Below are 16377 nucleotides of genomic sequence, written 5' to 3' on the forward strand. Positions count from 1 at the left end.
ACGGCCTTAGGGGGCATGCAGGGAAGGGACGGCCCAGGGTGGTCCTCTTGGTGATGTCAGGGGCTGCAGGTCAGGTCCCCTATATCTTGTAATTCAGTGGTTCTCAACCCGTGTAACCTCAGGACCCACATTTGTCCTTGGTCATTAAGTCATGACCCACGTTGCTCTGCACTGGAACGCACATCATTGCGGTACTGTGCGCAGCGGTGCGGGCGATCGAACTGTGGGTGGGAGATGCCTTTGGTGTGCCATTCTTTTAAATATTCAGTTTTTATTACTTTTCTTCAAACAAACAAAAAACACAATAATAAGGCAGTACACAGCCACACTGTCATCTTTCACATGATAAATATACCAACCAATTTGGCCGCAATTTCTCCAACAAAACTCCGACTTAGTAGGGTACATCTTATGTATCCGATCCGGTGTATAGTACCATCTTGCTATGAATCGGAACATTGTGTCGGTCACTAGGGTGCTAATTGATGTATTCAAGTTGAGATTAATTACTTTTTGTTTCTGTGGATCCGTCCAAATGGTCCCCAGTTCCTGCTCCCATTGTTGTATATAAAGTGGAAAAGAATTAGTTTGTTGTTCTAGTAAAATCCTATAAAGTTGAGATATTCCGTGACTTGGGGGGTCAGAGAAAGAGAATCATTTTTCCAAAGGTGTAAGCTCCAAATTTGTACGTAGTGGTCTTGAGAGTGACAGCAAAAAGTGGGATAGTTGCCTATGTCTCCATGTGTCGAATGGGTATGTCCCCCATTGTCCTCTAAGGGAGTCTAATGAGCGTGTCCTATTTCCATCACATACTTGAAAAATTCTTAAGGTGGAGTGAGTCGTCCATTTAAGAAAGCCTGTGTCGTGTAGTCCCGGTGGAAAGAATAGGTGGTCGTTCACTGGCATTATGGGTGAGTTATATTGACCTACCAGCCGGATGTATAGTGAGTTCCATATTTTTAAAGTATGGCGAGTGAGAGGTGATAGTGAAGGGTGTAGATTTCGATGTTCCAATGGTATCCAACAAATAGTTGATATAGTTTGAGCAGCGAGTGTGTTCTCTAACTCCACCCATTTTTTAGTTTTAATATGGTAGTGTAAATCCAACATTCTATTAAGTGCAACAGCCTGGTAGTAGCAGTTGAAGTCTGGTAATGCTAGTCCTCCCTGACCTCGGGCCCTCCTAAGAACTCCATATGAGATCCTAGCGGGAGACCGCCTCCAGATATAACGACCGACAACCGACTTGAGGGTGCTTAAAAAATAAGTGGGTAAAGTGATAGGTACCGTTTGAAGTATATATAATATCCGTGGTAGAATAGTCATCTTAATAACATTTATCCGCCCCGTAAGAGAGATGTATGGACGTTGATTGAGCCATGTATTTAGATCTTTCTTGATGTTATTTAATAGAGTCATGTAGTTAGCTGTAAATAACTCTGTACTTCTACAGGTGAGAAATATACCTAAGTATTGCATTTTATAGTTCCGCCAACCAAAGGGCAAAGTTTCCTTCAGGGCGGTCACAATATCATTTGGCGTGGAAATATTTAAAATTTCAGATTTTGACAGGTTAATTTTAAAATTCGATATTTGACTAAAGGATTCAAATTCTTGCAGTAGTAATGGCAACGAAATCTGGGGCTGTTGAATAAAAAAAAGAATGTCATCCGCGTAAGCAGCTAGTTTATGTTCTATGGTACCCACGTCTTATAGAAATAAGACAAGGTTCTAATGTTAAAGCACATAATAATGGGGATAGCGGGCATCCTTGACGTGTGCCATTATACAGCGTAAACATTTTTGAGAGGTGACCATTTACCTTGATTTGGGCCGTGGGGTTATTATATAGGGCCATTATCCCTGCCAGAATTCTAGGTCACATCCCTACTACTTGTAGAGTAGCTCTAAGGTAATCCCAGTCAACTCTGTCTAACGCTTTTTCGGCGTCCGTGGACAGAAACACAGTATGATTCGAAGAGGTGGATTCATGGTGAATTAAGCTAATTGCTCTCTGGGTGCTGTCTCTTGCCTCCCTGCCCTGAATAAAACCTGTTTGATCTGATGTTATTAAGTGGGGCATCAGGCCACTAAGTCTATTGGCCAAGACTTTAACATATATTTTGATGTCGGTGTTAAGTAATGATATCGGCCTATAACTGCTACAGATAGTTAGGTCCTTACCCCCTTTAGGGAATACTGATATATGCGCGTGTAGTGTAGTTGGTACTGGTAACTCTCCATTAAGGAGTGAGTTGAAATATTTACATAGATGAGGGAGTAAGATATTTTTTAATAATTTATAATATTGTATTGTGTAGCCGTCTGGCCCTGGACTTTTCCCACTTGCCATATTGGCCATAGCTTGCTGAATTTCTTCTACATTTATAGGGGCTTCCAGAGACTCCCTAGAAGATTCAGAGATGGTAGGTATCAGTGTTGATGCTAAATAAGTCTGAATGCGAGTTAAGTGTGGGTCTTTAGTTTGGGAGGTAAATTCAGGTCTCACCTGATATAAAGATGAGTAAAATTCCTTAAAGATATTAGCAATGTTCGTTGTTGTATACACCATGTCATCTTGTTTAGTTTTTATTTTAGCTACGAAGTTTGTGCGTTGTTTGTCCTTCAGTAGTCTAGCGAGGGTTTTCCCTGGTTTATTGCCTAATTCGTAAGACCGTTGGGAAAGGTAATTAAGAGATCTCTTATACTTCATGGCCACTTCCCTTTTTAATTCTTCCCTTGCTTTTGTCAAGTCCATCAGGGTTGAAGCTGTCAACGCTCCCTTATGGATTTGCTCTAGTGTCGCTACTTTTGTTGAAAGTTCTTTCAATTTCAAAGTGTGTTTCTTTTTTTTATAAGAGCCCTGCGAAATCAGTATTCCCCTTATTGTAGCTTTATGCGCCTCCCATACCATGCCCGGTGACACCTCTCCTTCCGTATTTTCAGAAAAATAATAATGTAATTCTTTTGTAAGGACGGCCCTTGTTTTGTTATCCCGTAATAAAGATTTGTTTAACCTCCATACGGAAGGTGAACGTCTATCTCCTGGTAACCTCAGTGTGACCCTCACCGGAGCATGGTCCGAGAGGGTAGCGGTGAGGATAGTTGTATCTTGTACAATCCCCAGGTGGTAGTGATCTATAAAAATGTAATCAAGTCGCGTGTATGTGTTATGTACCGATGAGTAGGCGGTATAATCCATATCCCGTGGATGATATATTCTCCAAACGTCCATCAATTGTGAGGAATTTAATAGTGCTTTAAAAGTTTTAAGTCGTTTAAAGGGTATATGGGAGCGTCCCGAGGATGAGTCAAAGGAAGGATCCATATGGATATTAAAATCTCCTGCAAAGACTATTGTACCTTCTTGATAGTCCATCAATTGATGGAGTGTCCGGCATAGAAATGTGGTCGGAGCTTTGTTAGGGGCATATATTGAGGCAAATGTGAACAAGTGGTTGTCAATTGTCCCCTTTAGAAAAAGATATCTCCCGCTAGGATCTGTTACTGTAGAAATATGCTTAAATTTTACGTCTTTATGAATGCCGATTGCAACTCCCCTGGAGTTACTTGAATCAGAGGTAGTATAGTACCATAACGGGTAGTGCAAGGAAGATAAACGCACTTGAGTGTGGTGAGATAGATGTGTTTCCTGCAAAAAGGCTATATCGCAATTAAGTTGACGCAGCTCCTGCGTAAGCTGGTGCCTCTTTGCAGGAGTGTTGAGACCCCTGACATTATACGTCAGAATACTATATTTAGCCATCGGCATTCATAAATAAGACACATTTTTTTTCCTTCACTGTTAGTACCGAAATTCCCCCAGGGGCAAAGGAAACCAGGGAGGGGGAAAAACAAGGGAGTTAAACATATATAAAGGGGGAAAGATAAGAAAAAAAAAGAAGAAAAACCTACATTTAAAAAACAGTAACAATGTCACTCTTGACAGGTAAAGTATACACATTACCTAAGTCCAAATACTGGACTAGTGCGAGCTCTTCAGAGCTATTATCGCACTCTGTAGGGGTCGTGGCTGCCCCATGTGGCCACCCTCCACCCTACTGAGCCCCCACGTGCCCCATTTGCACTTTTTCCTAAGACTCCGGGTGTCTCCCCCATCCATCCAGGCTCCCTATCTTCCAAGAACTGGAGTGGATCCTTAGCCGGGAGTCCAGTGTGGGCTGCTGTGCTGTGGCTCCATCCATATGTGCATTGTGGGTACAGCTTCCTAGCATGCCCTATATAGGTGCCGGGAGCCAGAATGTGACGTCGCTCCAGTCCAGGCACCTCTACAGGATAAGTGAGGAAACTGTAAGCAATGCATGTAGGGATGGAGCTCCCTTGCGGCCATACCCCCAGCCCACCCTATGTCAAACTGACACTCAGCGCCAGGTAGCATATTTTGAATGGCTGCTTGTTCTGAGAACTGACAGCGCTGTGCTAGGGGGAGGCTGAGGAGCCTCACCTAGAAAGTGGAAGGCATGCGGTGACCCACTGAACACGGAGTCACGACCCACTAGTTGAGAACCAAGGTGGTAATTGGACCCCTTGGTGATATTGGGGGCTTCAATTTCGGTCTCCTATATCTTGTAAGTGGACCTTTGATGATGCCAGGAGCTGCAATTCAGCAATTCAGGTCCCTATACCATGTAAGTGGACCAACACTGATCAAAAAGCACAATGCAAAAAAAAACTGCATATGCATTCCAAAATCTAGTGTGCATGTACCCTTATTGGGTAAATCTGTATATATTTCTATATGATGAATAGAAGAGAAATGTTCCTGCAAAGTAGCTTCCAATGAGGGTGTGCACATTTCCACAATCGGCATTGTACATTTGTAAAGCTACAGCCCTTTGCTATGTCACACTAATTGTGCGGACTACTGGTTATAGGCCCCTTGAGAATACAAATCTGACACTATGACATAAGGAAAATGTACATCCACCCCGGCCCTGGCTTGTATACATTTGCAGGGAAAATGATGGAGACATTAACAGGAACGACAGAGGCCCAACCCTCGAATGTGCTTGCAGTATGCAGACGCAGCCTGCAATGCAGTGCTGTTTTGCAGCAGTGCTCACAGATTTGACTATGACATAAATGATCAGTTTGTTTTCCACTCAGAAATCACTGAGGGGAATAAAATTCTATTACCTCGAAGTACCTATGCAGGCTACGAATAATTACCGAAGTTGTTATGACAGAGCAATTTCCCAGAAAGCCACTTTGTCAGTGGGAGACACCCACACGCTATAGTGAAAGCATCTGCTGCATGAAAGCCTTGAAGGTGACTTCTCACTGCAGTGTAATGTAAAAACTGCCTGAGGACTATTTACAGCACTCCGAAATGATAGGAACGTTAGCAACATTACTAGGAAACATCGGAATACTACAAACAATGTATCATATTATTGAAATCTACCTCATTCATAATACAATATATCATTGTGATTCTAATCAGGCAAATCACTAAATCAATGTAGAAAGATAGTTGGTTATATCAACTATATTTTTGTCAGAGGTAAAAGTAAGCAAGCAGCACAGTGACTTAGAACTTCTGCCTTGCAGCACAGGGGTCCGCGGTTTAAATCCAGGTCGGGATACTAGCTACATGGAGTTTACATGTTCTCTCTGTGTTTGCCTGTGCTCTGGTTTCTTCCCACACTCCAAAGACATGCTAATGGGTAGCTTGGGCCTAATATGTGTGTACAAATTGGCTATGTACATGTGTTATCACATTCTGCATGCTGGTCCGAAGCCTGTGTAAATGGGGAGGGTTGAGGAAAACCCTGATGACCTACCCCATAAAAAAGAATTCAAGTCAGGACACTATCTACATGTAGTTTACTCCCTGTGTTTGTGTGGGTTTCTTCTGATCATTCTGGTTTCTTCTCACACACCAAAGACATGCTAATTTAGCCCTAGTATGTGTGTACACATTGGCTATGCACATGTGTTATCACATTCTGCATGCCAGTCCCAAGCTTGTGTACATGGGTTGAGGAAAGACCTAGTGACCTACCCCATAAAAAAGAAGCCAGGTCAGGACACTATTTAAATATAATTTGCATGTTCCTCTTGTATTTGTGTGTGTTTCTTCTAAGCACTCTGGTTTCTTACCACACTCCCAACGTCATGCTAGTGGGTAATTTAGCCCTAGTATGTGTTTCCTATCACATTCTACATGCTGGTGGGGAGTGTTGAGGAAAGACCTGGTGACCTGCTTCATAAAAAAGAATCCGGGTCAGGACACTATCTACATGAAGTTTGCATGTCCCCTATGTATTTCTGTGGGTTTCTTCTGGGCACTTTGGTTTCCTCCAACACTCCAAAGACATGCTGTCTTAACTAGCCCTAGTATGTGTGTACAAATTAGCTTTCCACATGTGTTAACACATACTGCATGCCAGTCCCAAGCCTTTGTAAATAGGGAGGGTTGAGTAAAGATCTGGAAATCAACCTCATAAAAACACTTGTCAAGAAAAATCTATGGTAAAGTGCCCAGAGCACTGGCCCATAGAGAGTTGGTTACAACTGAACGGATATCACACATACACAAATATAATCAGATAGCTCAGCAGTGCATAGGTTAATCCCTCCCCAGATGGAGGTAGCATTGAACGTAACGTGTCTAACAGGAGTTATGTGTCTAACAGGCAGAACAAAGTGTTTGAATGGGACCGGTACTGTCATTGTCATTTGTGTTGCAAGTACATTAAGCCTAGCATTCAGCACGCCCTTCCCTGATTATTCCACCTTCAACCAGAGCTATGAGTTATTCTCTACTGTCAAGGTGAATTACTGAGCATTGCAAGGTGACAGCCTGGCTGCAGCGTAGCAGAGTCCTATTCCCACACCCTCCCTTTCCTGTGCAGCGAGCCTTATAGTCAACCTCTTTTCATAGCGTACAATTTTTACCATAAAGTACCAACCTGGTGCTTTTCTACAGATCCAAAGACCTGCAATACTACTAGTGTCTGTAACTTCATGTGTTATTTCTACATGGAAACTTTTAGTGGCAGAACTATATTAAAATGTCAAAACGTACAAACCTGCAAAAGACTGTTACAATATACAAACATGTGAATTTGCTAAGGTATGGAGCACTGGGTCAGATTAGTTCTGTTGCAGTGGTCAATCATCAGAAGTTCACACAAGACAATAGGCTCAGTTCACAAAGCTAACACACCGGGATAAAGATAGGTATTTTCTAAACATTGATGTTTTTTTTTTCTTCTTTTTCTTAGCCATTGAGATTTGAAAATGACAGTCACTTGGCTAAAAAAAAGATCATTATCCTTGTTTTAAGGTTTGATGCCTTAATAACTATAAAAAGGGAAATAACAAAATAGCGCTCACCTCGGATCTGCTTTTAAGGCTGCTCCTTTTTGGTCTGAAAAGGACATCTTTAAAGTCCAGTTTGAGGTCTGCATCCACCCTTGGCATCCTTTTATTAAAATTATCTTTCTGTCCTGTACTGTAGAGATCCTGTTGTTGTTACAGAGCATGTACCAGGTCCCAACCTTGCACAAGCAAAGCCTGAATGTTCTTCAGCAAGAGTATTTATAGTGCAGAAAAGGCCAGCGGTGAACGCACAAGCCCCATATCTTTATTAGGCAAGCGCTGTTTTTAGAAAGTGCTTTTGTAGAGAACAGTGACAGGACTCCAGTCTTCCACTCTGGCTCCTGTTCAGGCGGCTGCCAGTGTGTGAGTGGAATAAGAGTCACAGCACATGCTGCGTAACCAAATTACAGCACTGCACTGACAGGATCCAGCAGTCAGCTTCTGGTGTATCTGGAGGGAAAAGTCTGCAGCTCTTCCTCCTGCACAACAGTGCAGTGAATGAATACATGTTGTACAGAAGAACCCCCCAAGGGTTCATGTCCACGAACGTTCTAGTCAAAAGCTGTGTTGTCCATCTGAAGGCATGCAGCGTTTGGAAAGAAAAGGCTACGTTTGGCTTACTTTGCCTGCAGTTCAAACTGATGCGCAACAATGCACGACAAAAGAATTCCATGATTTACTGAGGAGCTCGTTCACCCCAATGCAACGTGTCTTCATGCAATTTGGAAAATAACGCAGGCGTTAGTGTCATTAGTCACCTGCACGCCATACAGCGTTATGACCTTGCAAGATGGTGGTGCTCTTAGTGATAACACAAAAGGCACCCTGTAGAACTCCAAAGCAAAGATCAGATCATCACCAGCACACGCACAGTGAAATCATAGATCCTGTTTCAATTTATTAAATCATCTCCATGATGTCATGTCATGAAATGCCAACATTTCAGGGCCACGCAGGGTCCCTTCATTAGGGCGATATAGTGACACGTTAATAACACATCACGCACATTTACATACAGGTGAAACTCGAATAATTAGAATATCGTGCAAAAGTAATGGCAGTAATTGCTGCAAAAGGGGCCCAAACCAAGTACTGAGCACATATGCATGCTTGTACTTTTCAGAGGTCCGATATTGTTCTATGTACAATCCTTGTTTTATTGATTGCATGTAATATTCTCATTTTCTGAGATTGTGGATTTGGGGTTCTTGGGTTTTTCATGAGCTGTAAGCCATAATCATCACAATTATGGCAATTATGACAAATCACGGCTTGAATTATCTTGCTTTGCATGTAATGAGTCTATCTCATATATTAGTTTCACCTTTTAAGTTGCATTAGTGAAATAAATGAACTTTGCACGATATTCTAATTATTCGAGTTTCACCTGTATAAGAACACCATGTACACAAGAAATACCCCTATGACATCATAATGAGGTTGTAATCCGCCAAATTCAAAGATAATTAAAAAAGAGATACTTTGGAACCCATATAAAACAATAGTATAATTATCCCCACACAGTGCAAAAACATCATAAACTTTTGTCAGTAGACTATGAAAGTGCTGCAATCTTCTTTTAATGTAGAGGGACACCCACCCATTATGGTGGGATAGCGTGGGAGGAGCTGGGCACAATGGCAGAACATCGCCCCAAAACCATGAGGATCTGCAAGCACTGTGCACGCATGAGCACTGCTCATTGAGCAGTGCACATGCATGGGCAGAACCGGCCCACTCAGTGGCTGTACTGGTTGCTAGGTGATTTTTTTGGTGCTTTTACAAAATGAATGTAACGTTTCCTTTTTCTTCACTTTCACTGGCCAAAACAAAAACACATACAACATTAAAATCCGTGAAAAACACATTAGAACACATGCTAAAAAATGCATACCAATGCAGACACATTGTATGAATGAAGTGTGAATGGAGACTAAAAGGACATGCCGCATTCAAAGAAATGCAACATAAAACGGGTCAAACGCTGCCTTTGAACTGTCATGTGTACTGCCCAATCAAGTCAATCAGATTTTGCTGACCCCTTGAGCACATGGTTGACATAAAAACTCTGGAAAATTAAGCCCGTTAACATAATTGCTAATAGAGTTTGACTATTTACAAACTGGGCATTGCAAATCCATTGATACTGTTACCCCATGTCTGTGGCTGCTTTCTCTGTTGTATAAAAAGCAATAATATAATAATTCCTACAATACATTTGGGGAAATTTGACCATGACACTCAGGGCCGTCTTTACAGGGGAAAGGGGGCAACTGCCCTGGGCCCCATAATTTACAGGGCCCACAGCAGATGTCCCTTTCGCCCAGAGCAGCAAGCAAGGGAGCAGCGGCGCCACTGGGTTTTTTTTGCCGGGCAGGAGGGGGCGTGGTGGGCCAACGTAGTCACGCCCTCCGGCCGCAATGTGATCGCCCGCACGGGATCGCAAGTCACATTGTGCCTGCAGTCCGGTGCGATCAAAATAGTGCAAAATAGTGCATGCAGCATTCACTTCAATGGCCCTTCACGCCCCCTTAAGCCCGGCAAAAAAGTGAGCCAGCAGCAATGCGATGCAGTGTGTTCCGGCCAGAATTGGACCGGAACGCACTGCATATGGTGTGAACGAGGCCTAAGAGTAGGGTTGCCACCTTTTCTTCAGGCCAAACCCGAACACTGTAGCGCTTCACGGCAATTTGTTTGTACAGTATACACTATGCATGTATTTTGTAAATAAACGACATTTGAGTTAATCACAACTTACCAGTATGCCACAGGTTCCCAGATATGCTTTCTGTAGATAAGTGTACAAAGCAGTACCCATATACCTTGCCGCAGTTCTTACCAGATATGCCAAAAGTAACGGGTGCTGGTAATGACTGCGGATGGCGCTGCTCACAACAGAACAACAATACAGATGTCTCCAGCACACCGGCACCATGATCCCATGTTACTGCAAAATCCATTTGATTGGTAGTTGTCATTCCTAAGACAAGCACTTTCTGGGCTGGGCTGGGCAGAAAGGCACTTTCATCAGGCTCAGAAATGACATTCTATTATGTCCATATAAAAGTTGTGGCCCTTTTATGTAATGCTATTTCTGAGCCTGATGAAGGGGACCCTGCCCAGCCCAGAAAGCGCTTGTCGTTTGAATGACAACTATCAATACAATAGATTTGCAGTAACATGGGATCTTAGCGCTGGTGACATCTGTTTTGGAGTTCAGATATGTACTATTGCACATAAAAGATGCTCCCACAAAAGATGTCACAGGTTACTTGTGGCATTTTTTATGGGGGCACGTTTTATGGTCTATACTAGCCCCCCCCCCTTCAATTGATATTTAATACAGTATAATATATAGGGGCGTGAGACTGGGGTGGTGCCGGCTATTTGGTCCCAGATGACAGCGCATGGTGGAGATGGTGATTTTGGAGGACCTCCCTGATGTCACTTCCTCCCACCTAGTCCCTGCCGCGGAGGAGAAAAACAGAGGGAGGGACTCGACAAGTAACAGTGGCGGCACCAGCAGGGAGCCACAAGTCCGGCGTGAATAATGTGCTCGGGTGTGATTCCGGCTCACACACGAGCACAGGATTCCAAAACCCGTTGTTCTATCAAAGTTTGTGACTAGGTTGGAAAGTGTGAGTGGTCACGTGGTCACACATTTTAACGTAATCCCACCCAGTTTTTTTGGCGATGAAATCTGTAACCGGCAATAGGTCTCACATTTTACAAAGTCGGACAGAAGTGAGCTGTCCCGGGGCAGATACTGCTTTTCTTCAAAGGTGAGATGACAGGTCGCTGAGGAGATGAGAAGGGTGGCCCCAAACTCGTCTGCCAGACGAAAGCGCTGCTCTCCACCCCTGCTGGCTGGCTGCCGGAGGAAGATTCGTCCCTCGCGGCTCCCTCTCTCCCTGATGTCACTTCCTCCCACTACAGCCGCGGAGGAAATTGAGGAGGGAGGGAGAGTCGAGGAGACAGCGCCACCTGGTGTCCGCCGTCCTCCGCCCGTCGTCCGCCGCAAGAAATGCAGGTATGCGGCATTGTAATGTTTGAATCATGTGCCCGGGCGGGAGGTGGCCACAGACCCGGGCACATGATTCCAAACCCGGGTTGTACGGGTGAAACCCATACGGGTGGCAACCCTACCTAAGAGTCACATACCTCTCCTCATTCTTGGGACTCCAAACAGGTGACCGGTTAGCCGTGGGTCCACTCTGATGGAGGACTGAATGGGCCTGGGTCATTCAATTAGGATACAAAATTATCTCTGCTAGTACACTCCATATGCCATGCTCTGTGTCCCTTATTCCACACCGCCTCATTCCATATGCCATGCTGTTCCCTATTCCACACTGCCTCATTTCATATGCCATGCTGTATGTTCCCTATTCCACACTGCGGAATGTTATACTCCACAATGCCTCATTCTGTACACTGTGCTGTACAATCCTTATACTGTACCAACCTTCCAGGCCCAGCAGCTCTAGTGTGTGTGTCTGGTTGTGCCAGAACTGGGGTGTCAGAATTTTGTACATTGGCACAATTTCAGTGCTTGCCATAGGCGCTATTTACCATAGATACGCCCCTGTCTGTAGTGGAGTGGAGGCTGGCATAAGAAACCACTGAATACAGTGGGTACCACAGATGGTTGACATTCCCAGAAGTGCCAGTTTCAGGCGAAACATCATGCACTCATTTTTCTTTATTGCAGTGGTGTTTGGGCAGCATGGGCTGGAAGAGATACGTATTTACATACTTTTTTTAGCTAATAGGCTTATTTGGAAATTGAGATTTGTGACAGGTTTGCTTTAAAGGTAAAAGCGCTGAGAAAAATGTAGCTTCCTCTCTGCCTCTTACTGAAAATACTTGTCTGGATGTATCTGATTTCAAATTCCTATATTTACACTATGTGCCTACAGGCACCTTAAAATGATATTAAAGTCAAAAGGTTTTTAGGCTATATCAATAGCTAATTAAATCCCTTACAATAGATTCTGTTCCTTGATGTAGTAACGTTTTAGTTTCCTGCAGGATCAGCTGTTCCCCTGAGTACTGGCCCTGATATCCTGTTTTAGGGTCACTCCTTAACCTTGTAGGGTCCTATGAATCCACCCTTGTTCGTGCTAGTAAACTGTGTGTCTCCACAAGCACACAATTTAGAAGATATGTTGTCCGCACACCATTCTGCTTCAGAATATCATCTTTATCCATATTCCTTTAGCACGACATGTGAATTCAATGTTTCAGAGCCTCACACGACCCCTTCATCAGGCAAATGTGCCATGTGCTTCCTCTGCATCCCAGGGGTGGAACCATTGGACAGAGAGATAACTTTCCCTGCTTGCTTCTACTCCATTTCCTTCTGCCTCCACCTCCTTTTAGGTTGATCAGTGGTGGACAGTTGGTCCTCATGGAGGACTGGCATTAAAGGAGAACTATGGGGTCAGTGTTTTTCCCCATAGTTCTCCTTAGGGTAACGGGAGGACACAAACTAGCGGTATACTGAGACGCCGCAGCCAGAGCGGATCCCGACGTAGATGACGGGATCCGCCCAGCTGCATGAGTGACAGCTGGCTCTGCCTATCTAGAGGCAGAGCCAGCTGTACCCGCCCCCTCCCCCGTCCGTTCCGCCAGTCAGCGCTGGCAGATCAGAGCGGGGAGAGGGAATCCAGCCCCTCCCCCTGTCACGGCAGAGAGCCGTGACAGGATCGAGAGGCAAGCGAACCCGGTATGTGTTCGCTCACCTCCCGATCTACTGAGCCGACCTGTGACAGTCTCATTGTCACAGGTCGGCTAGAACTATGAGGTGAGTGAAAAGCACTCACCTCATAGTTCTCCTTTAAGCACATCTCCTCTTGAAATTAATCTGCTGCTGTGCCCTGTCTTTTAGGCCAGAGCTGTAGCTAGCTCCATTTGTGCCCGAGGCAAAAACAAAAAAACATGCCCCCCCCAACAGGCGTGTGACGTCACCCAGCGACGCACACACACGGCGTCATGTGACATCATGTGCCCCCCCTTCAGGATGTTTTTTTTTTAATTAAAAATGTTTTTCTGTTGGGGGGGGCTTCGGGGAAATATTAGACGTCTAAACAGATCCCCGATATTTCCCTTTTAAAAATAGAAAAATAAATTGAGGACACAGAGTCCTCAATCTCTTTTTCTGCAGCACCTGTTATTAATGAATGCAAAGTACAGAGGCTTACCATTCTTTCAGAAAATATTTTCTATCAAACAGTTTCTGAATGGGGAGAAGCCTCTGTACAGAGTATTCTTGAATGAACAGGAAGTGATGTAAAGCACTTCCTGTTCATTCATAACTGGTGTCCCCAGTTGTTTACAAACACTGCAGTGATCAGTTGATCGCTCCAGTGTTTGCTCTGCACAGAGGATCTGTACATATCACTGGTATGTACCGATCCTCCGCCGGTCGGCCACGCACAGAGCACAGCCTGCAGCTTTTCCTCTGGATCCCCGCTGCTCTCCCCCATCTGAATGCAGCAGGGATCCGAGGAGAAGTGAAGGAAGCACTCCAGCCGGCCCAGGGCGGGGGAGGAGCTGTCACAGTAGCATGTAGCCGCCGGCTGTCAGATCCTGGCCGAGCGCCTCTCTCTCTCTCCTCACTGCTCTGCATTAAAGCAGTGCTGAGCCCTGGCTGCTCCCCCCCCCTGCAACTGCGCCCGAGGCGAGAGCCTCAGTCACCTCGCCTTCGCTACAGCCCTGTTTAAGGCCATGTAACATGTGTTCCAGCACGAATACTGAGAGGATAGTGTAACTTATCTTGGTGTGCTGTGGTGGCATTAAATGTGCATAAAATCCTAACACACCTGCGTTACTTTACAATGAGTGGTAAATACCATGTGCTACGCTAAAGAAAATGCTTCAGGAGCACTATATGGTTATTGTGGTGCATTAGGCAGCCTTTTTTTTAAATGCATGGGCTACTGAAATGCATGTTAGCATGCTAAATAAGACGCATGCATTAAACACACCTTATGCCTTTAAAAAAAAAAAGGGATAAATACCAAAATAAAATCTGTAGTCCTGCTACAGTCATCCCTCCTTCTAAGAACAAAATAATTGATATGCACAACTGTTATATTCCTCTGCTTTTGCATCCTCTTGCAGCAAGCCAGACTCCTCATGGTCAGTCTGAAGAGTATGGCCAGATTAGCAGAGGAAGAGGAAAAAGACACAGCCGCAATCCTAGCTGAATACTGATTACTCTGTGCCTGGGAGCAGATAATGCAGGCCTTGTGAGCCAGTTACCCACTTTGTCTGCTGCAGCTGTGGCATGATTGGTCAGCCACTCCGGCCAAGGAATTGTAGGTGTGCTGACTTAGTGCAGCCCTATCAATGCTCTGAGTATTTTTTTTCAGGTATATGCTTAACTTTTACTTTTACTTTAGGGATAGCGGGGTGCGAGGAATGTAGGTGATAGTGTGAGGTGTTTTTGGTGCACACTATCTTTACACTTATGTATAAAAATGGGGCATAATTATAAAGAAGTGAATTTGACATTTGCCAAACTTTCGCTGCTGGTGAATCTTCCTGGTACATGTTTTACATGACAGTGATTGATACACCACCAGTGAATATTTGGTGAAAGTCACATTCAATGCTTTAGAAACATGCTCATTTGTAACGCATGCATAAGTAAGAGACGTGCGGTATGTATTGCATAAATAGTGCTTCTTGAGGCTAACTATGGATATGTGAAGGGGGCAGCATTTGTGCTCTACAACACCCAGTGCTTTAAAAGCTCTAACCAACTTTATGTAATACATTTATGCTTTACAAAATTCCATACACCATTACTCTTAACTTTCAATAAAGGGTTATCTATTACAAGAAAACCTGGGAAAAAAAAGAATGTTATGGTTTAAACTATAAATAATGTTTTTATTTATTCAAAGAAAAAGATCCTACTAGTGACACTGTTTGGATATAATTTATCCTTTATAGCTAAAAAATAGCACTATATTAAATAACAGGTAACAAAGAACAGAGCGTGTATTAAATGTTTTCTATGAAAAACAACTATAGATATTGGTATTATTGATGCCGTTTTTATTTATATACTGTAGATATACCTGGTGCAGGGCTCCTGTGTGGGTTTTAATTGTTTTGAACTAAATGTGCTTTGTTTGAAATAAAAGTGATGCACCAAAATTTGGGTCACTGAAAAATGTCGGCCGAAAATGGTACTCTCGGCAAAATGTTGATAGTACCAAAAAATTGCAGAAAATGCAGTGCATCTCCAGCTTTTCTCCACCCTACTGGGTGCCAGCTGCAAGCTTCAGGCTGTGTCCCCTCCAATCCCTGCTGCTCTGTCCTGCCTGTGCCTCCAGAGGCAGCAGGGATCGGAGAGGACACAGAGCTGATCCAGCTGCCAGCTCCCAGCGAGGAGGAGAGAAGTTGTCAGGAGGCCGAGCGGGGCAGAGTGGGGGGAGGAGAGCTGGCAGGAGGCTGAGCAAGGCAGTGCAGGGAGGAGAGATCAGCTCCCGTGACAGGTGGGAGGGGCAGAGCAGTCAGGATGGAGAGCAGAGTAGTAGATTAGTACTGATCACTCAAAGTTTGTAAATAACTGAGGACATAGTAATTACTATGTCCCCAGTTATGAATGAACAGGAAGTGCTATACATCACTTCCTGTTCCTTTATGATTCGGGACATAGTAAATATTTACTATTTGCTCACTTTATGAATGAACAGGAAGCAGCTCAGTACAGCGGCTTCCTGTCCATTCATAACTGAGTTGATAATAAATATTTACTATCTCCAGATTGTGAATGAGCAGGAAGCATCTGTACTGAGAGCTTCCTGTTCAATGAGTGCTGGGGCTGCAGAAAAAGAGATTGAAGAGTTTGCATCCTCAATTTCTTTTTCTATTTTAAAAGGGAAATATCAGGGGTCTGTTTAGAAGCCACCTGACCAGGGTACTCACATGGAGCCCTGTCCTTGGATGGCCCGGGTCATTATCTTTGAATACAGATGTATATCGCTCTCATAACAGCACAGTGTTAGCAGCTCT

At 44.0% G+C, this 16377-nt stretch overlaps 1 protein-coding gene across 1 annotated transcript in view; it reads right to left on the minus strand.

Moving 5' to 3' along the window:
- LOC108802680 (GMP reductase 1-like) overlaps window positions 1–7784 on the minus strand; it is a gene marked incomplete at its 3' end in the record, with an annotated part of 35612 nt that extends 27828 nt beyond the window's left edge. The window contains exon 1 of the mRNA XM_018574537.1: window positions 7363–7784. Within this exon, the coding sequence (XP_018430039.1) occupies window positions 7363–7449 (87 nt within the window). The remainder of the gene's footprint in view (window positions 1–7362) is intronic.
- Between the last annotated feature and the right edge of the window lie 8593 nt (window positions 7785–16377).

Source organism: Nanorana parkeri, unplaced genomic scaffold, assembly GCF_000935625.1.
Source record: "Nanorana parkeri isolate BGI_ZX_2015 unplaced genomic scaffold, ASM93562v1 scaffold3029, whole genome shotgun sequence".
Classification (NCBI taxonomy): Eukaryota; Metazoa; Chordata; class Amphibia; order Anura; family Dicroglossidae; genus Nanorana; species Nanorana parkeri.